The sequence below is a fragment of the Halichoerus grypus genome, chromosome 8, assembly GCF_964656455.1.
Source record: "Halichoerus grypus chromosome 8, mHalGry1.hap1.1, whole genome shotgun sequence".
Taxonomy (NCBI): Eukaryota; Metazoa; Chordata; class Mammalia; order Carnivora; family Phocidae; genus Halichoerus; species Halichoerus grypus.
In genome coordinates, this window is record NC_135719.1 from 88,327,679 (window position 1) to 88,353,774 (window position 26,096).

General features: G+C 36.8%; 1 protein-coding gene across 5 annotated transcripts in view; it reads right to left on the minus strand.

The window, feature by feature from the left end:
* The window catches only part of HEATR5A (HEAT repeat containing 5A), a 108,062-nt gene that overhangs the window by 6,726 nt on the left and 75,240 nt on the right, over positions 1-26,096 (minus strand). For 4 of the 5 annotated variants that reach the window (XM_078053537.1, XM_078053538.1, XM_036093115.2 and 1 more), the window contains 11 exons: positions 25,326-25,565; positions 23,648-23,829; positions 22,205-22,273; positions 19,746-19,925; positions 17,320-17,542; positions 15,514-15,762; positions 13,591-13,718; positions 11,932-12,079; positions 10,233-10,505; positions 7,990-8,214; positions 3,195-3,349 (listed from right to left, as the gene is read on the minus strand). In XM_078053537.1, the coding sequence (XP_077909663.1) occupies positions 3,195-3,349; positions 7,990-8,214; positions 10,233-10,505; positions 11,932-12,079; positions 13,591-13,718; positions 15,514-15,762; positions 17,320-17,542; positions 19,746-19,925; positions 22,205-22,273; positions 23,648-23,829; positions 25,326-25,565 (2,072 nt within the window). The remainder of the gene's footprint in view (positions 1-3,194; positions 3,350-7,989; positions 8,215-10,232; positions 10,506-11,931; positions 12,080-13,590; positions 13,719-15,513; positions 15,763-17,319; positions 17,543-19,745; positions 19,926-22,204; positions 22,274-23,647; positions 23,830-25,325; positions 25,566-26,096) is intronic. The other variant, XM_036093118.2, reaches the window with a different exon arrangement.

The window sequence follows — 26,096 nt, forward strand, 5'->3', positions numbered from 1 at the left end:
AGTCTCCCAGATGCTCTGTGTATCTGCTCTACGTCTTCAATAATTCTGCTCGCTTTTCCTTTTGGCTTGCGTTTGATTTTCATCCTGCGAAAAGCCAAGGACCCTTTGGTGGGTCCTCAGACCTGGTCTGCCTGCATCTGTATGTTTACTTAAAAATAGTTTCCAAAAATCTTTTTGGTAACTTGAAACCTTAAAATTATACTGAGATAAGTTGAAAGGTTGATATTCATTCAATATCTGGATCATTTCCAAATAAAATAAAAAACTGAAACATTAATTACTCAACATAGGTTTATCTACTTTTGGTTTATTACTAAGAAACTTAAGATAGTTGGGTCTGTTAGTAAACATGTTTGGTTCCCTACCAAAAAATATACTGAGGAAAAATATATTTTTAGAAATTACAAAATGTATTCATAAATTTGTCAATCTCAAGAATGTTGGTTTAACAGTTCACAGTTTTCCATTAGAAATTAAGGTTTCTGGGGCGCCTGGGTGGTGGAGTCGGTTGAGGGTCTGACCGGTTTCGGCTCAGTTCATGATCTCAGGGTTATGGAATTGAGTCCTGGGTGAGGCTCCACGCTTGGTGCACAGTCTGCATGAGACTCTTTCTCCGTCTGCCCCTCTCCCCCCACCACACGCTCGCTCTCTCTAAAATAAATAAATAAGGGGTGCGTGGGTGGCTCAGTTGGTTAAGTGTCTGCCTTTGGCTCGGGTTGTGATCCCAGGGTTCTGGGACTGAGCCCTGTGTGGGGCTCCTTGCTCAATGGGGAGTCTGCTTGTCCCTTGCCTTCTGCCCCCACCCCCTGTTCATGCTCTGCCTCTCAAATAAATAAAATCTTAAAAGTAAATAAATAAATCTTAAAAGAAATTAAGGTTTCTAAGGGTTAAAAATTTTCATGTATGTAATGAAACTACTAGAAGTATTGGTCAGCAAGCCCTCTAGCTCAACAATAGGCCCCAATAGTTAAGACCAGAAATAGACAAGACTGCTTAACTCATGCCCTATCTGAAAACCACTGTTGTTCTTTCTTATCATACTTTCTTGAGGCATTGACGGAAGACGTTTTGCAATGACCTGAACATTCCAACTACCAGGCCAGAAAAGCCCTGATAACAACGGAATGCCTAGAAGACCACATCCCGTACCCTTCCCTGCCCATGATCATTTGCTGAACACACTTCCCATGATCAGTGCTGCCTGCTCTTGCATGAATCCCCCGAACCTCTCCCTATCAAACTCTAGGTGTTCATTTGCTGGCAGAGAGGTCAGTTGTTAAGGCTTGAGCCACCTCCCCTGGCTGCTGGCCCCCCAAATAAAGCTCTCCAGTTCTCTTTTCCAAACCCTTGTCTCTTGAGTGATTGGCTTCTCCTGCGATTAGTTTATCTGAGTTTGTTTGGTAACAGTGGCGGCAAACCCAGCCAGGAGCTATGCATTTGATTTGTCCAGCCCCCTTGGGATTCCTAGGGATGGAGCAGTTGGCCTCAGCAGCATGCCAGGGCTTAACCACTTGTTTCCTGAGTTAGCGGCTATGATCCATCGATCGATAACAGAATCATCTCTGTATCCTAGCAAAGTAGAATGTATGTTTTCAGTTAAGAGAAAGAATGAGGGATGCAGATGATGCAATTTTGTTGCGGGAAAAGAAAGTAATTTTGTCCTAAAGTGAGGCTGGTTATTTCAGGATGGGAAAGGGGAAAGACAGAGGACAAGAGCCAAAAGTACAAAAGAAAGTTGTAGAAGGTTTGTGGAAAGGGATTTTGGGAAAGGAATTTTATTCATGGTCAAGCTGCCTAAGATTAGAATAAATTCATTTAAAAGTAAAAAAAGAAAATGAACTTTTTTTTTTTAAAGATTTATTTATTTGACAGAGAGAGACACAGCGAGAGAGGGAACACAAGCAGGGGGAGTGGGAGAGGGAGAAGCAGACTTCCTGCTGAGCAGGGAGCTTGATGTGGGGCTCGATCCCAGGACCCTGTGACCATGACCTGAGCCGAAGGCAGATGCTTAACGACTGAGCCACCCAGGCGCCCCAAGAAAATGAACTTTAATATCATAAATACACTGGTACAAAATTAGAATTTGGCTTTCTCTCTGTTAAATGGACAAAGTTTTCTTGGATTATTGGTCTGCTCCTGATAAAAGATTATAAAAGGTTTTTCTTTGCCTTATTAAAATAATCTACCTAGAAAATAAAGATTCTGCATTTTATCAAAATAATTTCCCATGTTTCATGTTGTCTTTATCAAGTCTTTGATTACTAAGGAAAGCTGAATGTTCTCTATTGAACTAAGTTTTGTTTGTTTTTTAAACTATGTAACTTTCTGTATTACCCATGAAATCTTTAACTGTCCGTCTGGTTAAATGGATAACTAAGTATTTTTCACAGTGACCTATAGTCCTACTACTATTTGATGAAATGTTTTAAAACCTTTTGATATTATTGACAGATTTCCCCCGAATCTAATTGTTAATTAAGTCTTTCTGACCAACTCATTCTTCAGTGCATAAAGGGAACAGGATGTTAATTTAGCAAATGAAGGGGTCATAAAGGAATGAGATTATCTTGTGTGTACGGTTTTTGGGATGGGTCCCATTATTTCATATCATATTCTCAAAGGCATGTGAAGTCTCTTTTTTAGGAAATCCACTATAATAAGCTACAAAGTATCTTATTAAGGGGCGCCTGGGTGGTTCAGTCAGTTGAGTGTCCAACTCTTGATTTTGGCTCAGATCACGATCTCAGGGTCATAAGACTGAGCCCCACATCAGGCTCCACGCTCAATGCAGAGTCTGCTTCTCCCTCTCCCTCCCCTGCTTGCATGCAGGCTCTCTCTAAAATAAATAAATGAATAAAATCTTTAAAAAAACAAAAACAAAGTATCTTACTAAATGTCCCTTGTAAGTTCTAGACATATATCAATTTTAAAATGTCCCTATTTCAAATTAAGGTTTGTTTTTTGTTTCTTAAACATTTCCTTTATCTTTCTCCAGCTATGCTCTATCCTTGGGGCCAAAGAGTAAGACCATTATCATTTGGCTTTGTCACCCTAAGAATACAAATTGCTCCAAACCTAAAAATAAAAAATTTAGTCTGGTACTTCTTGTTGAAGCCAATAAAATCACAAAGAAAAATTTTAGAAAAGCCTAAACATATTCCTATTACAAACATCTCTCTACTAAAGACACTTACCACAGGATCTTTTATCTCAAGAGTAGCCTTAAATTTCTCAATACAGCGCTTCTGAAGGCATGGGATGGTAGTAACTTCTGGATTGGTAGATAAAATAAATACTGTGATAGCAGTAAGTAGACTGATTTCATCAAGTTCTTGATGTGTTCCATCTACTAAAGAGAAATGATCTATGAGAAACATCCCAAGATTGCCGTATTTATTGTTTTTTGTATCTGTGTGAAGATGCCTCTAGTTTGACAGCAACAATTTTTATGTACACAACAGGTACAGACAAAACACTAATGGACTGATTTTAAGAATCCTGGCAAATGTTGTAGGTTTTAAAATGTACATTGTAAGTAATTCTACAGCCAAAAATTACCAAAGTAATTATATTCTTTACAGATAGACATCAGTAAATATATATGTATATTTACTAGGAATATACATTTCCTAGTTGTGTGACCTTGGACATTGAACCTCATTTTTAGTTTTCTCATTTATAAAATGAAAATATTAACAGTACTTGCATTTATAAAGTTATGAGGATTAAATGAGTTATTCATGTAAGGCATTTGAATAGTATGTTGCACATATGGTCAACACATGTTAGCTATTATAGTATCATTTTTGTTGTGGAACAAATCAGAAATGCATGTACAACTGATTTTTCTAAGATTAAGGTATTCATATTTTGATAATACAAGTGTCAAGTGAAAACACCTTAATGCTTTGCTACATACCACTTTTTAACAGTACAAAAAAACCTGAAAATACCGCATGGGCCACAAATCATTTGAAGGAATTTTCTATTAGATATAATTCTCCTTCATTTCCTTCCATATTTACCTTCATAATCTCATTCAATAATTTTAATGAACCTGCTGTGAAAACTCAATTTTATTTGAAAAGGAAAAGGGGTGACAAATTTGACTCATGAAACTATGTAACAATGGATTACTACTTATGAAGAAATGATATACAGGGATCGAGATAATAGCTTTGCTAACATTCATTCAACAAATATTTAAGAAACAGCACTCTTTCTGGCACTGAGAATATGAGTTACAGAAGATATACTGTACACCAGGAAGTAAATAAAGAATTTAATTTCAGTTAGTCACAAGATCTATGAATATAAAAAATACATTAAAAGATCAAAGTTGGGGCTCCTGGCTGGCTCAGCTGGTAGAGCATGTGACACTTGATATCAGGGTCGTGAATTCGAGCCCCATGTTGGGTGCAGAGATTCTTAAATAATAAACTTTTTTTTTTTAAGTAGGCTCCATACCCAGCATTGGAGCCCAATGTGGGAATTGAACTCACAACCTTGAGATCAACACCTGAGCTAAGAGATCAAGAGTCAGACCCCTAAGTGACTAAGCCACCCAGGTACCCCAAATAAGTAAATGAAGTTTAAAAAGAAAAAAGAAAATAAAAGAAAGCAACCCAGGAGTTGCTACACTGGGTGGTCAGAGAAAGCCTTGAGGAGATTAATATCTTAACTGAGGCTTGAGAGATAATAATGAAACAATAACAGTAATGAAAGCAAAATATTATGGATGAGTGCGATTTTATAAAAATAATTTGAATAATTTTAAAGTAAAAGGTACATGGGTCAACATTTAAAATGATGACAGCATTATTATAAGTACTTTATATATATATTAAATATTTTATCCACATAACAGCACCATGAGATGGGTACTCTTATTTCTTCCATTTTATGGATGAGGAACAGAAATTTAGTCATTTGCCCAAGTCACACAATTAGTAAGGCAGATAGTTTGATTCCAGAGAGCATACTGTTAATCATGATGCTATATTGCTTCCCAAACAGTTGTTATTTTCTGTCATTCATGACAACTTGAAACTGCAACATAGTCAGCTAGTCTGTTTAGTAAAAATGTCTTTTTATTTTCAGTAGGATAAAGCTCTCCTGGGTTCCTCTTCCCCATTTCTTCTAAAATTCCCTATTCCCCATGCCCCTCCCTAAACTCCCTTTTTCCTATCCTCTTTTACCTAGCATAAATGCAAGGTTCCCTTAGCATTAGCCCCACGGAGAGGCCTCTGTGGTGAGGAAGCAAAGCCTCCTGCTAATAGCCAGCAAGAGACTGAAGACTCTTCCAACAGCCATGAGTGAGTCATCTTGGGAATGGATCTTCTGGCTGCAGGCCTGGCCAACATCTTAACAGTAACCTCATGAGGGAGAACCACCCACGTATGGTGCTCCAAATTTCTGACCCATAAACTATCAGATAATAAATGTTTGTTGTTTTAAATCGCTAAGTTTTCAGGCAATTTGTTACATAGAAAATGGTTTCCCTGTGATCATCAGCTCCTGCTTTAATTTCTCTCAGTAGCTAGTCTAAATCCTCACTGTCCTAACCTCATTCTCTGATAAACAAAAAACATATTTGTGGTGTGTGATGGAAGAGGCAAGCTCTTTGTAACTCCCATCATAAAAACTTACACTTATTACTTCCCATCTCTACCTCCTTTTCTTCCCTCCCACTGGCAGAGGTTAATCCTTCTAAATGTACTATGAATTTTATTTCTTCCTGCTTAGAAGGGGACATTGCTTCCCTCCCTAATATTTCCAACTCCAATCTCATCTCTACCTTTTTTTCCCCATAAGCACAAACTCATGCTAGAGTCTTATCTTAAAAAAATTCCTTGCCCCTATACTTTCCTTCAGCTTTCGTCTTGTCAACAGGAGTCTATCCTTACTTTCCTTACCTTCCATTTACACTGTTGACCAAGCTCTCACCATTAAAAAAAACTCTTTTCTTTGGCTTCTGTGACTGTATTCTCTCCTGCATCTCCTCCATCTTGCTCCATAAACTCAATTTGGGTGATTTTATCCATCCCATAGGTTACACTGATAACTCTCCAATACACATAGTCTAAAATCATCTCTAGCTCGGATTACTAGAACTCCAGACCTCTACATATTATGCTCCACTTGATTATCTGAAAGGCATTTCAAACTCAACTCATTACATTCCCCTGAAAATGTTCACTTTGGAATTTGTTAATGGCACTATGAGTGCTCAGTCAATGTACTCTTTCAATTCTTAAACCAAACTATCAGTAAATTCTGTTAATATACATGCTTAAGATTTTATTTTTAACATTTTACTCTTTATCCTTACATTACTATCTTACCTCCAAGAATTTTTGTTTTTTTTTTTCTATAGCTGTCACAGTGATTCTTCAGAAATGCAAATCCTATCACTTTACTCCCCTTCTTAAAACCCTTTAGTGATTCCAAATGCATATTAAAAGCAGTCCAAATTACAAACCATGCAAACCTCCATAATCTGGCCCCATGTACCATCCAACTTCATCTCTTTAATAATCACTGTTCATCACCCTCCTCCGCCTCTTCTTCTAACCCCACATCCTTTCATTATTCTACTTGCTGTCCCCAAATATACCGTATTATTTAGGTCTACAGCTGTATAATCGAAATGTGCCTAGAACCCATTTCTATGATGTCCATGTGGAAAATGCTTTCTGATTCTGTAAGAAATCGACTCTTCTGAGAAGCCTCTTGTGGTAGATATAGAGCTGTACCACTGAGATCCCCTTCATGGGGGAAGGTGCTACCCAGCTGTGGGAGTATGGTCAGCTTAGCTCCCTTAGGGTTGGCCTTAGCTAGAGTTGCCTTGACTGAGATCACATCCTTCCTGTGGTAGCCCACGTCTGAGGATAATAAAGTACAAGCCTATGTGAGGCACTCATATGGGCAATCGGCAGAGCTCCCAATTGTTGGGGGCTTGCATTGGAGTCCGACTTCCTCTTCTGCCAATACTACTTTCCCCTACTTCCTTCACAGATGTTGTTCCTTAAACTCCATCTCAGCAAGAGCTTCCAGAGAACCTTACCTGTTACACTCTGCCTGATTCACTCAGAGTGGATTACTCTAATTTTTTAATCGGTCTTTTTGCTATATTTAGAAATGTGGTGATAATTAAGACATCACTGTTGCCTTCAAGGAGTACTTTATGATATTAATCATATAACAATTTATAGATACCAGACTCATCTTTAGGCACAAAGTAGGTGGTCAATAAATGCTGAATTCAATTGAAACCTATATACCATATGAAAGAGAATATGGTGAACTGTGACATTTATAAACAGAACAAGGCAGGGATAATCTATAATACGTCTAAGGACTTTTTACAATCACCATGACATTATGTTGAAAATGGAAACTGTAACAGTAATAAGAGAAAAACAAATTTTAATGGATACTGAACATAATACTGGCTATCATTTATTGATAGATGCTTTCCATATGTTATGTTACTGCTCTAACAATTTCCTACAACACAATACCCTTATTTTGTTAATGAGAAAACTAAGGCTCAGAGAAGTTGAGTAACTTAGCTAGTCAGTTAGCTAGTAAGTGATGGAATGAGGATATAAACCCAACAATTTTATTTTAGATTTTTAATGCATAACTTATGCACTTTTTTATATACTGTGTGCATTAAAAGGTTCTGTCAGCTAGTTATGGATCATACTATATTCGTAAACTAATATTATAATTGAAGGTCTCTCACTGTCAACTTAATATACAGGCTGCCAGTCATTTAACTGTAATAAAGAGTAAAGATACTAAAATGAGAACATATATGTTTCTATCTACTTTATATATATTCTCTGAACACATATGCAGTGAATATGGGCCCCATTAGGTGAGAATGCCAAATACGATCAATTAAACAGCTTATTCTCAAAAAAATGTTCCTTTTGCTTTTTAGAACAAACTAAACAATTGCTTCCAAACAGCCTTAATTACCTGGATCCCAACAGTCAAGTATTGTTGTTAAAGCACTACGGAGGAGGTCAGTCCAAGCAGTGTGACTCTTTTCTGCTCTGGCCATGGGAGAAGACAATATTCCTTTCAGAGCCTGTAGGGAAGCTGCAACAGTTGAAGATAACTGGCCCCCAGGTAACTTCACAGCAGTTTCTCTGAGGACCCCAATTGTAAGGTACAATATAGTAGGGAGAATTGAGATGCTTCCTGTAAGACACATTTTTAAAAACACTTTATGTTTCAGTCTATACATATAGTTCCTAAAAAGAAATCATAGATGAGTAAGACAATGTCAAAAATTTCTAGCTTTTAAGACATTTTTCATAAAGGATTATAACTATTAATATAATTTAGGTAGCGTTAAGATTTTTAAGACTGCATTAAATTTTGGTTATAACTGAAATGTTATTTAAATTGTGTCACAGTATTTTTTGTATCTTTTGGTGTCTTATTTTATTTGGTAGCTGACAAATGGTCAATTTAATTTTATTTATTTTTTAGTGTGATAAAATATAGACAACACAAAATTTATAATTTTAACCATTTGAAAGTGTACAATTCAGTGGCATTAAGTACATTCACAATGCTGTACAACCATTACTACTATCTACTTGAATTTATTTTATATCGAACTTTTTTCTAAGGAATTTGTAGCAATCCACTCAGTATAAATTATTAAAAATTTCATAGCCACTAAGGAGTTGAAAAGTCAGTTATGTTTAAAATGAGAGACTAAAACTAAAATGGTAAATTTAATGCTCCCAGAGGCTACTCAGCAAAACTCTCATGGTGTATTTTTGTCCCAAATCTTCTGCTAGTCACTTTTTCTGCCATTCTTGCTGCAAGGCAGTATGTGAGAATAAGGAATATAGGTTTTAATTCAAATCAAAGCTGAAAATCATGTTAAAAGATAGCACATATATTGGTCAAGACATTTTTAAAGCAAAAATATGCTTATCAAGTAAGAATCTATTAAGTATGGAGTATCTATTATGTACTAAACTTCCTAAAGGATACAGTATTTCATTGGAAACAAGACATATTTGCTTGTATATATGTTTATATTTTTGATATGTAATAACAAATTACAGATAATGCCTCTATATGATGCATAAAACCTATTTACATATAGAAGCAACATTATACGCACAGATATATGCATGCACACATGAAAAAACAACTCTTTATGAGCTAGAGTTTTTAGGGAAGCATTTACAGATAACATAGGCCTGGATATGAACTTCATTTTTTTTTTTTTTTGAAGATTTTATTTATTTATTTGACAGAGAGAGACAACGAGAGAGGGAACACAAGCAGGGGGAGTGGGAGAGGGAGAAGCAGGCTTTCCGCTGAGCAGAGAGCCCAATGCGGGGCTCGATTCCAGGACCCTGGGATCATGACCAGAGCCGAAGGCAGACGCTTAAGGACTGAACCACCCAGGCGCCCCCCTGGATATGAACTTCAAAGGAAGGCAAAATTTTATTTTATTTTTTTAAAAGATTTTATTTATTTATTTGACAGAGAGAGACACAGCGAGAGAAGGATCACAAGCAGGGGGAGTGGGAGAGGGAGAAGCAGGACCCCCGCGGAGCAGGGAGCCCAACGCCGGGCTTGATTCCTGGACCCCGGGAGCATGACCTGAGCCGAAGGCAGATGCTCAACGACTGAGCCACCCGGGCGCCCCAGAAAGGCAAAATTTTAAAAAGGAGAGACGGTATGGGCCACGTCAGATCAAGTAATACCATGGACAATAGGGATAAGCATGAAGGCTCGTAGGTTAAAGATTCACACAGAAGGAATCAGGAGGAGGTAGTGACTCAGCAGAGCCCTCTGGAGCCTCAAATGCTCTATTAGAAGTATGGACTTGATTCCAAACTGATGACAAACTCTGCCATCACCAAGAGAGGAACAGTCCATTAGGTATTTTATATCAAAAAATGCTCAAGAGCTAAATCACTACCACTGACAGGTTAAAAATACTGTCAACCAAAAAAGAGCATTATCTGTTGATAGTACATGGTATCTCTCTATTTACCTTCACCCTTTCAGTAAAACAAATTACTAAAATGTGATGTTAATCTTAAAGGATTAAAAACACTACCCACCAAACCTTTGAGACAGCATTAGTTTAATGAGAAAAGGATTGGCAACCATTATCTCCTTTATTTACTATAACCATTTCTCTCCCTCCAGGTCAAGGAAAGCAGTCAAATACCACAGCATACCTTCAGGAGAGCACACAGCAGGAAGTTCAGAGAGGATGACTAACGCAGCTGACACCAATCTACTTCCATCTTCTGATAGCACCTGTGGCTTCGTAGCTTTTACTCCTGGGCTACCTGTCAATTTAGGATTTAGTTCTGGAAGCTGTCTAACTAGAATGCATACACACAATTCCAGTGTTGCAAAAACCAAAGATTTCCCAGGCACAAGTCCTCCTGTGTCCTTGCCCTCTCCAAACTCTGGCAGGGTTTCCTTTTCGGCAGCCCCATCATCAACTAAAAGACAGAAAGAACAGTGTTGAATAAACACTTCGTGTTTGCTTTGGTTTGGGTAGATGGCAATTTAAGTCCATTTCTGTTGTAGGTAAAACATTTCTTTTTAAAGATTTTATTTATTTAATTGACTGACAGAGAGAGAGAGACAGTGAGAGAGGGAACACAAGCAGGGGGAGTGGGAGAGGGAGAAGCAGGCTTTCCGCCAAGCAGGGAGCCCAATGTGGGGCTCGATCCCAGGACCCTGGGATCATGACCTGAGCCGAAGGCAGTCACCTAACGACTGAGCCACCCAGGTGCCCCTGTTGTAGGTAAAACATTTAAATAAATGGCTGAAGTCTTGGGTGTTAAAGAATGAAAGATAAAGTTATGGAGGTAAAAGGAGTTGTCTTTATTATGACTACCTATTGCAGTAGATCAAAAGAAATCCTTGGTAACCCTCTCAGCTTTAAAATATTGTCTGGTTAACACCTTGCTGTTAAGAATGTGAACCTGAGGGGCGCCTGGATGGCTCAGTTGGGCGTCTGCCTTTGGCTCAGGTCATGATCCCAGGGTCCTGGGATTGAGCCCCATATCAGGCTTCTTGCTCTCCTGCTTCTCCTTCTCCCTCTGCTGCTCCCTCTGTGCTTGCTCGCTCTCTCAAATAAATATAATCTTAAAAAAAGAAAAAAAAAAAAGAATGTGAACCTGATAGGTCCAGCTCCAGTGCCTACCTTGTACTCTTAAGTATCGATAATGGCGGGCAGAAAGATATGAACCGAGGTCCCTAATGTTTTTTAAGAAACTGCCATGCCTGTTCAGGACTGCCTGCCTCTGGGACTTCTTTTAGATGACAGAACAAGACCTTGTGTTTTAAATCCACTGTCAGATTGAGTTTTCTGGTATATGTAGTCAAATGTAATATTAAATGATAAACTCATCAATACCAAATTAGACTTATAAACAAGCAGTTTAATCACTTTGCAAAACATAAGTCATTAAAAAATAGTCAGTAGTTATGGGGTACTTGCTGCCTCCATAGGTGGAGCATAAAACTCTTGATTTCTGGATTGTGAGTTTGAGCCCCAACGTTGGGTGTAGGGATTACTTAAATAAAGAAAACTTAAAAAAAACCTGTCAGTAGTTCTTCCATGTACATTGGTAAACACTCATAGCTAAAGTAAGTACTTAACCAGTATAAAGGACTTTTTCTCCCCTTCCAGCATTTTGTTAATATTCTCATTTTCCCAAGGAATACCTTAGCTACTAACAAAATCCAAGCTAACATGCAGAGGTGGATAAAAGGACTTAAAACCATACCTAGAGAGGTTTCATTTTTACTACACACAAAACATTATCAGAACATAGACATGTAAGAATACTTTTAAAAAGTAATGCTGATTAATGTGATTATAATATGATTAATTTTGCATTATGGGTTAACATTCACCTTCTGCACTTCGTCTTTTCTCCTTGACATGTTCCTGAGCTGCACAGATAATCTGTCTTACCACTTCAAGTGAAGCCAATTGAATAGAAGGTGATTCTCGGGTCAAAATTACTCGATGTAGTACATTCAACAATTCGATGCCCAAGTCCTATCATAGAGAAAACATTTAGGGGAAACTGTATTGGAAATCACATACTTCTTTTTTAAAAATACCAATATTAAATGCCATGAAAAAATTCAAAAAAAGAATATTAACAAATTGCTCACAAAAAATAAAGGTGTATGTACAATAAAGTTAGGTAACACTTGTTCCACTTTAAATGGACTCCAGATTGGTTTTTGTCCCACCTTGCAGGAGTTGGCACCATGACAAAAGATCGTTTTCACACAGGCCCTAAAATGGGAAAATGGAAAGGGAAACTTCCAAAGCAAGATGAGAAACCTGGCTAGAAGAATAAAAGCACTGCCATCCAGACTTCCAGATCTGTACTGAGGTTTTCTAGTAATAACAAAGATTGATGGAGAAGGGAGACATTAAAAAGTGATAAGTTAATAAGCACAAAATAGATATCCCTCTAAAGAATAAAATATACTGGGGCACCTCCGTGGGCTCAGTCAGTTAAGCATCTGCCTTGGGCTCAGGTCATGATCCCAGGGTCCTGGAATCGAGCCCCATGTCAGGCTCCCTGCTCAGCGGGGAGTCTGCTTGTCCCTCTCCCTCTGCCCCTCCCCCCACTTGTGTGTGCTCACTCACTTTCTCTCTCTCTCAAATAAAATAAAATCTTAAAAAAAAAATAATAAAATACACTGGACAAATAGTCTCTTTTTCTGCTTTTCTTTTCTAATGCTTACTCTGGTGGCTTTCTTTCATCTTTGAAAATAATAGAGTAAATCTGTCTTTACTGTACTTGTTTTAATATACAGAATAAACAAGAACAAAAAGTTTAGAATTTATTCAAGTATAATCCCAGTCAGGGAAGACGCTGATTAGTAATTTAAACCTAATAAACAAAAGTGTTAACAGGTTAAATTATAGTCTACCTAGAGAGAAAATCATAGTTTCTCTTAGGAAAGAAGTTAAAGAAGTGCCATACTTTCATAGTGATCCTATTATCATGGTCACAACTGGGTCAGATATTAGTGTCTGACTCCACCTATAGGCTAGCCAGTAATCTCTTTAAAAACCAGGAAGGAGAACTCAGCCAATAGCAATACTCTGTAATAGACATAACTATATGAACCAAGTAGATTCTCTCTTGGGGAAATGGAATCGAAGATACAGATGTATATAAAGAACAGGGTGCACTGAAGCAGAAAAACAAAGGAATTCTACATGTAACCGGTGGCTACTCTACTGGCCACTTCAATACAGTGCCTTCCCCTCATTGCTGAAAGTTCGACTGAAGAGCTGGTACACTGAGTGGTTAGCAGCAGAAATCAGTGCGGCAGAAGCAGAAACTGAAAGTGGCAGTCAGAGGCATTACTGCTCCTGGGTCTGCACAGGTGCTGACAGCGTTCCAGTTCTGAGAGATCAAGTCATGCAGTTTAGTTTTCTTTTACTTCTCTGTGTTCATTTTCTGTTTGCTGTGGTAACCTGAACACGTTTTTATTCCTGTTCCTTGAAAACTACAGAAGCCTAACAAAAAAATAAGAAATCACCTGGTCACTGCCAATTTTAGATCTGGGCCAAGGAACATCTAGAAGGGCCTGTAATGCATGTAAACAAGCAGTAATGCTTTCCATGGTTGCATCTGATCGTAAGGAACAGAGAAATTCCACACTGATCCCTGCAGAAAACAGAAAAAGAGGAGGCTTCTTTGAGATTCTTAGTTTATGAAGTTAAGGAATTCATTTTATATTTAGATAAGATATACAAATAAGCTTAGCAAAAAGGTAAAGTAAAAAACCACAATGAATTTAAGACTAAACAATTAAGTAATAAAGCAAGTCTTTTAGCTGTTTTTATCCACATGTACGGTACATGAAGAATAATCTCAATCAGGCTTGTGCACTACTGAGTAGTTGCTATGAAATAGTTCAAAAATGCAAAAAATTACAAAATTGCACTAGAGAACTTAATGTGGAGAGTTTTTTATTTAAAAAAAATTTTTGGGGGGCGCCTGGGTGGCTCAGTCATTAAGTGTCTGCCTTCAGCTCAGGTCATGATCCCAGGGTCCTGGGATCGAGCCCCACATCAGGTTCCCCACTTGGCGGGAAGCCTGCTTCTCCCTCTCTCACTCCCCCTGCTTGTGTTCCCTCTCTTGCTGTCTCTCTCTAAATAAAATCCTAAGAATAAATAAATTTTTTTTTTAAGTAGGACCCACGCAGAGCTTGAACTCATGACCCTGAGATTAAGAGTCGCATACTCTACCAACTGAGCCAGCCAGGCGCCCCAACATGTAGAGTTTCATAACTTTATTCTTACTAAAATTTACTGAGTGATTATCATGGATCAAGCACTGCATCTTTACATATATCATTTCATTTCATTCTCACAATACCTGAGGAAGCAGGTACTTTTTAATTTTTTTTAAGATTTTTATTTTTAAGTAATCTTTACACCCAACATGGGGCTCGAACTTACAACCCTGAGATCAAAAGTCCCACGCTCCATGGTATTATTAACACTCTTTCTGACAGGGAGATGAGCACATAGAGCTTAAGTTATTTAATTTGCTCAAGGTCAGTTACAATGGGGTACACAAAGAATTTGAACTGAGATAGTCAAATTGCATAGCTTATGACCATAGTAACTGCCATCCTTCATTCTCTAAGTTTGTTTTTAAAAAGCTCTTGTCTCAAGGCAAATGGAAACAAAATTTTAATATACCCAAGGATACAGGAAATTGTGGTCATGTCTGGCCTGAGAAGGAATAATAATAGAGGTTCTGTGAACCATAAACCTTACTTAATTTAATCACTTATCTTTGTAACCCTTATATTTCATTTAATTAATAATTTCTTTATAGGTAATGATCTAATGGGTTGGTTTCCAAGAACTAGGTAAAATATGAAAAACATTTATTTCATTTATTCTAGAAACTCACTCTATTTTAGAAAGATATTTCCCTTTAAAAATGAAGTTCCAGGAAAGCCAAAGAATGGGTTAAACTTCATAACCTAAAAATCTCATCTCTTTGACCTTAAATATTTGCTTGCAATTTTATACCTTTGAGTAGACTTTCTTGAACCTTGCAATCCTTGAGAACACAGGTAGGAGGTTGGGGGGGGTGGGGAATGCAGGTGGACCCCCTCAGTATATTGGTATTTTTTAATATAGAGAGAAAGAAATTTAAAAAATTTATAGACACCACATGAATCTTCTAAAAATCGTGTGGAAAAAACTAGGTTTTATAATTTCTATAATTCATTCAACATGATGCTGAAGCCAGCTTGTAATGGGATTCCAGACTTAATGAAATCTGCAATTTTATAAAATGTATACAAGTTTACTCAGTTATATCAAGTTTATCACTAACACCTAACAAAGATGAGATAATAACCACCAAGAGCTGATAGGCAGTAAGGCACAATTCAAGAAAAATTCTGTAGGACTGGAAGCTTGTTAGCTCTTTTACTGACCTAAAATAAGATGGAATCTATCAGTGCAGACATCCTCAGGGGACTTTACCGTAGCCCCAGATGATGAACCCTGACACATGGAAGTTGGTGTTACAGGTCTTGAGAGATGAGATGCTCCTTCATCTGGGTCAGCAACAACAAAGCCTGTGCTGGTAAGCCACAATGCTGTAGCATGCAGGATAAGTGCCCAGGAGTTGTAATAATGCAATTTTGCATTTTCACTAGTCTCTGCTGTGTAGAAAGCACCACCTACAAAAAAAGCAGAAGCAGTTTCAGGAGGAACAAAAGAGAGTAGCTCCCACATTTTCTCTCTTCAGTGTTACAAGATAACAGACCGTTCCCATCATCTCAAAAGTTCCTTTAAGGAATTTATGTGATGTGTGTTTCAAACAAATACTGATACCCATTTACCTAGTTATAAGATTAACATTAACATTTTGCCTCTCTTAAATCACTTATTAAAAAAACCAAAAAACCCTAAAACTTTGTTATACCATTAATTCTTATCCCTCCTTCTATAACCACTTTCCTCAAGTCAGTGTGACTCACTCCCACAATAGATGTCTGTATTCATAATAGTGTGACTCACTCCCACAATAGATGTCTCTATTCATAACAGATGTTATGTTATATATGTTATATATATAACATATATAAATATGTTATATTTCGCAACAGATGTTTGTAGTTATAAATAATATGTGCTCTTATGTGTGTTTAACTTTACTTAACAGGCACCACCTTGTATGTAACCTTTTTGAACTTGTGTTTTTTCCACCTAATTTTATGTTTTTGAGATTCACTTATGTTGATTTATATCTGTCATTCACTAGTAGCTGACATACTATGCCAATAAATTAGTTTATTTCCATTTTGATGCTACTGAAAAGTACAACACTCCTATCTCTCTGTGTATAATTCCAGTTAAAATTCTAAATAGAAGTTGGCAGGCTGACCTGAAATTCGTATCAAAGAGAAAAAAAAAAAAAGGCATCTGGAATAACATGAAGAATAAAAGTGGCTACCAAATATCCATCCATAAAATGCAGATTAATAACTGACTACAAAACTAGATGCCTATCCCATTCCACACACACAAAATCTAGCTGCACTAAAACCCAACTTGTAAAGTACAAAACTGTAATGCTTCTAGGTCTTTATGATCTTAAATTAAAAAAAAACTTATCAAGTATTACACAAAACCACAAACCATAAACGACTGACTACACTAATTTTAGAGACATAAAAGAATAAGCTATAGACTTGGAAGACACGCAACCACAAAAGAATAATACTAAAATTAGATAAGGGATTAACAAATCAGTAAAATCATGACAAATACCAAGTAGAAAATGGTCAAGGATTATGACTAGGCGATTGATGGAAGAAGAAACTTAGCCCATAAACATATGAAAAAAGGTTTTCAATCAACAAAATAACAAAATAAAACAATGAAAAACTATTTCATATCCACCTAATGGACAGAATTTATTAAGTATGACAACATACAATGGTAGAAGATCTAGTGAAACAGAAACGTGCTGTTGTATGTTGGGCATATAAATTTTTACAGCTGCTTGGAGAGCAATCTGGCAGTACCTTGTGAGGTAAGATGTGCACGCTTTATTACCTAGCAGGTCAACGTCAGGGTATCGCCCCTGAAGCAATTCTCACATCCTCATTCTATAAATGGAAATTACTATGGGGAAAATGTTCCAGCTAAACATTACTTGCTAAAGGATAAATTTTGGAAAAGTTACTGACTGTCATTCTAGGAATTATGTACATATTTTACAAACCCCTTACCTTCAACAGGAAGTTGGGAGGCAAATTCTGAAGGCAACGTTAAGAGAGCAAAATCCTGAAGTGCAGCAAGCCAGAGCCTACTCAATGTGCCCAGGTCTGTGTGGACTAAGTCAAGCAGTCCATCTGACGAATACGACCCATTTCTGACACTCTCTTCTGAACAGGTGGTAGTCTTCAAAGGTTGTCTGTGGCTTTTATGTCTTTCTACAGCAATTACGTAGACCTGTTACAGAGTTAATTTGTAAATAGGAAGATCTTGTACCCATTAATAAGGTGCTATAATATTTTTTATCTCGCCAAGGAGACAGACCTTACCTTTGAGCATACTGGACTTCAAGTGCACTCTGATACCAAGAAGGTATATACATGTAACCACACATACAAACTCGAGTAGAAAGATCCAAAAATATTCCCTTCAATGAGATGCATTATGGATAGCAAATACTTGACAAATATGTTACCATGCTGCACTTTTTTTTTTTTTTTTAAAGATTTTATTTATTTGACAGAGAGAGACACAGCAAGAGAGGGAACACAAGCAGGGGGAGTGGGAGAGGGAGAAGCAGGCTTCCCGCTGAGCAGGGAGCCCGATGTGGGGCTCAATCCCAGGACCCTGGGATCATGACCTGAGCCAAAAGCAGACACTTAATGCCTCAGCCACCCAGGTGCCCCCCATTCTGCACTTTTATATCCTGACAGCTATAACTAAATGATCACAACATTCTTCTCACTAAGCCTAGGTTATAGCCCTATAATTCACCTCAACATATGGCTTCAGGCACCCATTTCTGAACTGCAATAAGCTGAAATATGGAAAATATTTTCTTTCCAAGTTACTACCAAATCACTACAAAAAGTTTACATAAATAGACTGAACATGGACTGTTTACACGACTATCGTATGTGGACGTATTCAACACAGGATATAGCATGTACTACCCCTCTATCTACAACTCTAAAACCCAAAAAGCATTGAAAAGTAATTATAATCTGGTGGCAAACTTGACTGAATTTAGGAGGCCATTTACAGTCTCTATTCAACATAGTGTGAATATTCAAACATTTTATTACAGATATATTAATGTGCTTAATTATAGATTCTACGGTATTGCCACAATTTCCTGGAGGGATACATGGAATATGCACTGTATTACTTTAAAAATTTCCCCAAATTCTAGGGGTGCCTGGGTGGCTCGGTTGGTTAAGCGACTGCTTTCGGCTCAGGTCATGATCCCGGAGTCCTGGGATTGAGTCCCGCGCATCAGGCTTCCTGCTCTGCGGGGAGTTTGCTTCTCCCTCTGACCCTACCCCTTCTTGTGTTCTCTCTTTCACTCTCTCTCTCTCTCAAATAAATAAAATCTTTAAAAAAAATAAAAATTTCCCCAAATTCTGATTTCAAAATAAATCTGGCTCCAAGAATTTTTAGATAGCAGATTATGGACCTCAATTATACACAATCTGTTGGTCAGTCATTATTTTTACTGAAGAGAAAATGGGAGGTAATGGGCTTAAGCAAGAGCCCAGAGATTCAAATTATTATAAGAACACTATATAAGTAGAGAATTATTTATAAAATAGGTTACAGAGATTAGAAAATTTGTTTGCTCTACTAAAAGCAAATGTTTAAAAGCATACAAAGTTGACTTAATATTAAAGATCATTAGTTCCAGCTTACTAAATCTAGGCAGAACTACTTCCTAACCAAGGTTTGTCAAACCTAAATAATGACAAAAATAAACTCCAATCTTCAGGTTTTAATTTGCTTTAATGGAGGAAATGCTTTCTTACATATTGGTTAATTCTCTCAGTTGCAATCTGAGACTACATATCTTCATTAAAATGATATATTGAACTGAGGGTGGCTAATTGTGGGAACTGTTGAAGCCCCAATAGTGGGTATATATGAGTGCATTATATTATTCTATCTACTTTCATACATGCTCACACATTCTCAAAGTAAATTTAAAAAATTATATTTCTTCCTGATTAGAAAAGTAGATAAAGATAATCATTTCCCTATAATATTTCATTAATTTTAGAAAAGAAAATGACTATTAATATTCAAAAGCCATTCTATTAACGCTAAAATAACACTCAAGTATGTGTACAGAATTGATAGAACATATAAACAGACCCACATTTCCAAAATTTAGATTTCAATAAAAGTTGATTTCTGGTTATTTAGTCTCTCTGGCTCACGGCTGCCCCTTCTTAAAATAGCAGGTAACAGACAGTAAAGAATATTATAGAATGCTTGGTTAAAAAAAAAAGAAATCAATGAGCATATAAAGAAATCTCATGTTGAAAGTCTTTTGTTAACCTTAAAAAAGGACTTAGTTGTATTTTAAATAGTTAATTTCAGTTTATAGCCTATGGTGTTTATTAACAACTTCTAAAATTCCAGTTATAAATGGAGAAGCACTAACCTCTGCCCAGGCTTTCAGCACAGCTAATATTTCCATGGTAGAGGCACTTTCATTATATAAGTGACTCAGAGCTTCTTTTCCAGCCTGTATTTTTGTTAATGATGAAACAAGCAACTGATGAACTCTTCGGAGATCATTAAGGTCACTTACAACTCCACTTGCTATCCAAGCACTGCAAACCTGGTTTTTAAGAAAATCAAAAGTTACATTTAAAAATTATAGATACCTCCTTTGTGAGTTCAGCAGAGCTAACCATATCTCAGGAATCTAACACACTGAAATCATCTTGCTATCAGGAAACCCAAGGGATGCTGCTGATAATGCCAGTCAAAAGCCAGCATTTCAAAAGGGAACGAAGTCTAAGGTTGAAGCAAGGAAACCAGTGTTAATAAGTAGATAAATCAAAGAGTTTCAGATGTTACTAATATGGAGAAATGAAGCCATGAAAGATACCACTTTCATAAATGTTTGGATTAACATTTGAATAAAATCTTCAATCTTGATTATTTCATCTACTTTAAAAGCAGAGATGGTGTGGTTAATTAGTATAACTTGAAAATTAAAGAACTTAACATTTAAAACCCTAATGAACATTTTATTTTGAAAAAAGATATTGAAAGTATTTTAAAACAAAACATCATTAATAATTCTCCAATGCAAACAGTTTGCTCAATTATCAGAGGCTGTCTGGTTTTCTTGGATGTCATAGTATTTCTCTTTTTCTAGAGAAAATTAATTTTTCCTCTTCCATCTATTTATTCAGTTCCTGTCTCATTTCACAAAAGATTTTAATGGCTTAAAACAAGAACACAAATAATGAAGTGATAATAAGTCAGACACTCAGCACATTTATTTATTTGAGAGAGCGAGAGAGAGCGAGTATGGGAGGGGAGAGGGAGAGAGAGAGTCTTAAGCAGATTCTGCGCTGCGTGTGGAGGCTGAAGTGTGGCTCAATCTCACGACTTGAGATCACCGCTGGAGCCAAAACCGAGTTCGGTGCTTAACCAACTGTGCCACCCAGGTGCCCTTGGTACAACATTTAATACAGTTCTTTGAATATTCAAGGTACCAAACATATCCTAAATACAAGTGAATAAAAGAAAGTTGAAAGAACGGACTAAATTTAGTTTATTCCATTATGTTTATAAATAATTCAATTCAAGCCAGTTCTGCTTTTAATTATTGCAGGTCATTTAGGGCTGGATATTGAGTGTCTGACAATCATTCCTAGAAAAGTAACTTTAAAATTATATATTATAATAGCTCTTAGGGGCATCTGTGTGGCTCAGTGGGTTAAACTTCTGACTTCGGCTCAGATCATGATCTCAGGGGCCTGGGATTGAGCCCCATGTAGGGCTCACCACTAAGTGTGGAGTACGCTTCTCTCTCTGCCTCTGCTCCGCCCCCCACCCCCGCTCATGCTCACTTGTGCTCTCTTTTTCTCTCAAATAAATAAAATCTTTTAAAAACAAAACAAAAAAAATTATATATGATAATGGCTTAGATACATGAAAAAATGCTGAGGATCACTTGAAATATATACCTAAAACTATTCTAATATAAATCTAAACTATGTCTAAAATATAGACAAAAACCTAAAAGTTTGACAACTTACAGTACTGTTAAGACTGTGGGACAACAGGTATTTGCATACAATGCTGGGAGGAGTTTAAATTGGTAAACCCCAACAATATAGTCTTTAAACCAGCAATTCAATCTTGCAGAATTTACCTCACAGATACACTTGTACCCAGTAAAGTGACCTGTGCGGAAAGTCATTTACTGCAGCAATATATGTAATAGCAAAAGATGAAAAACCCATACATCCATCACTGGTTAAATAAATTATGACATATCCAACAATGGATTACCATGCAGTTACATGAAAGGAAGGGGAAATTCTCTAAATTTAAAAAGTAAAGGGAAAGGGGGCACCTGCGTGGCTCAGTATTAAGCATCTGCCTTCGGCTCAGGTCATGATCCCAGGGTCCTGGGATCAAGCCCCACATTGGGCTCTCTGCTCAGCGGGAAGCCTGCTTCTCCCTCTCCCACTCCCCCTGCTTGTGTTCCCTCTCTTGCTGTGTCTCTGTCAAATAAATAAATAAAATCTTAAAAAAAAAAAAAAAAAGTAAAGGAAAAGGAACAGCTGAGATTAATGGTTAGACAACTAAATGTAGAACCCTTGGTATCAAATACTAACTGGAGAACTGCCTCCTAAGAGAGGGTTTTACTTCTTAAACTTTGTCTATTTATTTATAAAGATTTTATTTATTTGAGAGAGAGAGAGATTGAGAGAACAAGTGAGAGGATGGGCAGAGGGAGAAGCAGACTCCCTGTGGAGCAGGGAGCCCGACGCTGGACTTGATCGCAGGATCCTGGGAACATGACCTGAGCTGAAGGCAGATGCTTAACCGACTGAGCCACCCAGGCGTCCAAACTTTGTCTTTTTAACCATTTACCTGACATGCTTTGGCAGTGACATCAGGTGGCGTCTCCGAAGTGAAGGCTGGCCTAAGTGCCGCTCCTACCTGGCAACAAATGATATGAAATATCAAGCATCAATAAGTAAGACAGCACAAACTCTCTTTTTAATATTATTTTAAAATTATCTGTTTATAATAGGTATTCCAGACACCTATTGTTTCTGCCTGTCCAGTATATCTTCTTTTAGATAAGAGCACCTCAATTTTCCTTTGGGGAACCTTCTCTCTTACCCACTCTTTGCCCATGTTGTTGCTACGGAGCTGAGAGCACTGCTTGACTCCAGGGACCCAAGCAGAGGGTTATAAAAGGTCTTCTGAAGATGTTTCCTGGGAATACTGGGACAGAAGCACTGTCTCTTTTTAAGACTTGGTGCTAAGAAAGGCATCCTGATAACACTTGGAGAGAGCAAACTCGAAAATAAAGCCAGTGTAGAAGAAAGCAGAACCAACCGGGATTTGTGAAAACAACTTTCCTTTTCAGCTTAAGGGAGCTGTAATTTTATTTCTATCATTTGCAATTTTTTTAAAGCAAGTTCTACGCCCAATGTGGGACTTGAACTCATAATCCTGAGATCCAGAGTCCCATGCTCTACCCACTGAGCCAGCCAGGCACCCCTCATTTGCAATTTTACAAGGGCTAAAAATATAAGAGTGCTCCTCTTAAGTTGAATTGTAACATTTCATTCTAATATGGTAGTTCTATGTAACTCCTATCCCTTCCTTTTGCTTTCTCTCAGAGCATACATAGGCATTTCCTGCTGGGAAGATTTGATGGAGACAGCTAACTGGTGAACTGCTCCTGTCTCCCTAACTGCTACCCCACAAAAGCTGCCTCTGAATCACAAGGAGAGGTAGGGAAGGATGAATGATGCAGGAGGATTACATGGGATGTGTGTGATGGAATATGCGAAGATTCTGTTATCTTCCTTGTTCTTCCTACATTGCTCAATGCACCAGGGAAACATCAGTTAAAAAAATTACAGAACCAGTAATAGGAGCCTGAATTCTTTTCTAAGCTGAGAGAAAAAAAGGAGGTTACATTTATTCCAGGAGTGATGATTTTAAGATAAAATATGCATGCAGCCTAAATGGAATATTTAGTAATGATTTAGCGTTATCTTAAGAATATTCAGATATTTTGTAAAGATTTTAATTAGCAATGTCCTTTATCCCCCACAAATTACCAAGAAGGTTTTAATTATTAACCTGTAACCTTACAAAAGACCTGTTTTATGTACCACTTCACTTTTACTTGAAGATTTCTTCTTCAAACATATGCTTCTATATACTGATCATACTGGTGATATATTAGCAGAGACATATACTCATTTACATATTGAAAAGTGACATGCCCATTAGTTTCACAGATTTTTTATCCCAGGTGTTTAAAAATAAAACTCTCGAACAGAAAGTGCTTACATTGGCTTGATACTGTTCCAGAATCACATGACCTGGAAACTCCGGTTCTGGAATAGCTGCAAATCGCCGAATAACAACTAACAGTGTTTCAAGGCCAGAAAGACGGAGCTGGTCACTGTGATCCGTGGCAGCCATAAAGGCCATGCGAATTAAGTCGGCAAGATGTAGCACCAAAAAGTCATCTATAAGATTAAAAAAATCTTATCAAGAAAAAGCATACATTGGAACTAAGATTTATGTTAAATGATTTCTCCTCCTTATAATTTCAGACTTTTCTAGATTTTCTTTTAAATACCTCTGATTTGATTTACTGTTTCGTTGTACTGTTTGTTAAATACAGACTTTAAAGCTGGATTTGCTGCACTACTGCAAATAATCACATACAAAAAAGTCCCCAGGCAAACAATTACACAGCTATTCAAAAATCAAAGACAAAATCAGCATCCTTTAAAAGAGTGCTAACAGTACCTTCAAAAAAAACTTTTTTCAGACTTTCTGATAAAAGCACATTAGAAGGTATTTAGGAAACTTTGGGTATTGACAAATTAGGCAGTAATTAAATAGCATAACAGTAATTATGTCAAGTTGAAGCTGAAAGACTTAAATGTTCCTTTTGAAAAATATAGTTTTATGTGGTTCTTTATATGGACTAGATTATGTTATTTCTGTATGTCTTAACACATATACAAATGATAGGAATATAAAAAATATTTGTAGCTATAAAATTATAAATGAGAATTCTTTTCATTCCTACAATACATTCTTCGACATAATAATTCTACTGGGGAGAGACATAGGACAATCACTTAACAATATTCCAACAATAAAATGTTCAGGGGTACAACTAACCTTTACTCAAAATATACCTGGGACTAATTTTAATAAGAATGTTATAGGTCACAATGAAGAAACCAACTCACTTAGTAAGTGCCAATTACAATTTTAATCGGGAAGAAAGGAATCAGTAAGCATCTATGATATACTAATTTTATACCTATCAGTATTTAGAATAGTGCTCATCACAAATAAAGAGACTCAATAAACACTTGCTTGAAGAATCACTAAAACAGAGATACCTAATTCATACTCCCACACTGGCAATAGCAACATTTTGCTATATAATTCTTTTGTCTGGTAAAAAATATATCTATGGCATTTAGATATGTGCACTGTGTCTTTGAACATAATGTGCTTAAGTGAATTCAAGCTGTAGTATGTACACATACCCCTTTAGGTACAAACAATAAAACTGAATAAAAGGTCAAAATGGCCTTGCAAGCAGGTTTATGCTACACTGTGATAGGCTCTAATGTTTTCTGGGTAATATTTACGAAACCAAAATAATTGATAAGCAAAAATACTGTAAGTTGTAATTCAGAAAATAAATTTTGGGGGTAAGCTAATGCATGTACTACTTTCTAAGAACATGCTTATTTTCTATAAACTTAAGTCATGCACAAGTCCATTAAACAAAAGTGAATGACAATTTAAGAAGCTAAATCATTGAAAATGTGTATAAACATTAAAACTAATGTTTTATAGCTTACACAAATATTATAGTCAAATTCATAACTGATTTGGAAGAATACAAACTACTTTCTAGTTTTACTTCTTAAATTAATATTAAAAACATAAGCAGACAACATTTCTTTGGTCTTTTCATCTTTATGCCACTTACTTCTTGAATCCCTTTTTTTCATTTCTTGTGCTAAAGCAATGTCAAAATGTGCGCTGTGTGCATTCTCACACTGGTTAATTATCCTACAGACACACTCGGCAGCAAAGACTCTAGTAGCCCAGCGGGGATTGGTATATGGATATGATTTATCATCATTTCTGGTGGTCAGAACTGAGGCATCATCCCCTTTATCTCCTTCTTCTTCTTGCATTGTATCCACACAAGTTACAGTTGTAAAATCTTTTAACAAGGGAGAATACATGTAATTACAATCAAATGTAAGATACATTTATAAAGGAACACAAAAGACTTCAAATTCATACTAGAACTGTTGTTGACCAATCATACACCTTTAACAATGTAATATAATTACGTAAAATGTAAAACGATCACATCTAATAACTACAGACAACACTGGTATCTAAAGAAATGCTCTAAAAATGTTCCAGGTCAAAATGATAAAGTTGTTCAATTATATTCAAAGTGAAAAACCAAACATGACAAAACAGACAGGATACTAAATACTAGGATAATTATCAGTCCCCACTATGTAGACAGTTATGCTTAAGGAAGCTTAACGTGCTCTGGTATGGAGCATGGTGGATTGCACTGTTATAACACCAGGGTCTTGAACAGATTTAAGGTTCCCAAACCCACTGAAAATGTCTGAAAATATTTTTCTTAGGATAGATCCATTGCTATCATTTATAGTCTCATATTGTCATAATGGCCAGAGCCAGTGAGGAGTGAATCATCATTATTATTTTTTTA